The 491-nt window shown below is 50.3% G+C and overlaps 1 protein-coding gene across 1 annotated transcript; it reads left to right on the top strand.

The window, feature by feature from the left end:
* Positions 1 to 123: 123 nt before the first annotated feature.
* PHALS_06729 (uncharacterized protein) lies at positions 124 to 351 on the top strand (the record flags this gene model as incomplete). Its single annotated transcript, XM_024720071.1, has 2 exons — positions 124 to 151; positions 200 to 351. 2 exons carry the CDS (start codon positions 124 to 126, stop codon positions 349 to 351), a joined length of 180 nt encoding a protein of 59 aa, XP_024585307.1.
* Positions 352 to 491: the final 140 nt, after the last annotated feature.

The following is a 491-nucleotide window of genomic DNA, read 5'->3' as shown; positions in this document are numbered from 1 at the left end:
CTAGCTTAAATAGCTTTAATGCTATTTATAGATTTATAAAACTACAGGGGTCGAATATGAATTTCTGTTTTTTTTATTCAGCCACCCTTAAAAGTATTTGCGACATGGTTGACTTGCTACAAAATGAATCCCGCCCCGCCTACGAAGATGTGTCATCTGACCAGGAAGTTATGTTGAGAGACTGAGTGAAGGTGAACAGCCTGTGGCACTGGTACCCAACACCCAAACCGCTGCACGGAAGCGAATCCGGTGCACTCTGGCTCAAGCGAACGTTCAGGCTGTCGATACTCTAACGGCTATGACGAACAACAACCCTTCGTGCCGCCGGCTTGTGGAGACCCTATATCCTGAGATCGTGAGCAGCGAATCCGCGCAAGCTTCTGGTCTACCGGAAGTGGGTCTGGCGGACGCTGCTGTGCGTCAAAATGTGAACCCGGAGGAAAGCCCAGCCCCTGCTGTGGATGCTTCTTTCAGCACCGCGGCAAACGTCA

Source organism: Plasmopara halstedii, assembly GCF_900000015.1.
Source record: "Plasmopara halstedii genome assembly, contig: Scaffold_3060, whole genome shotgun sequence".
Taxonomy (NCBI): domain Eukaryota; phylum Oomycota; class Peronosporomycetes; order Peronosporales; family Peronosporaceae; genus Plasmopara; species Plasmopara halstedii.
This window is presented reverse-complemented; position numbering and strand designations above follow the sequence as displayed.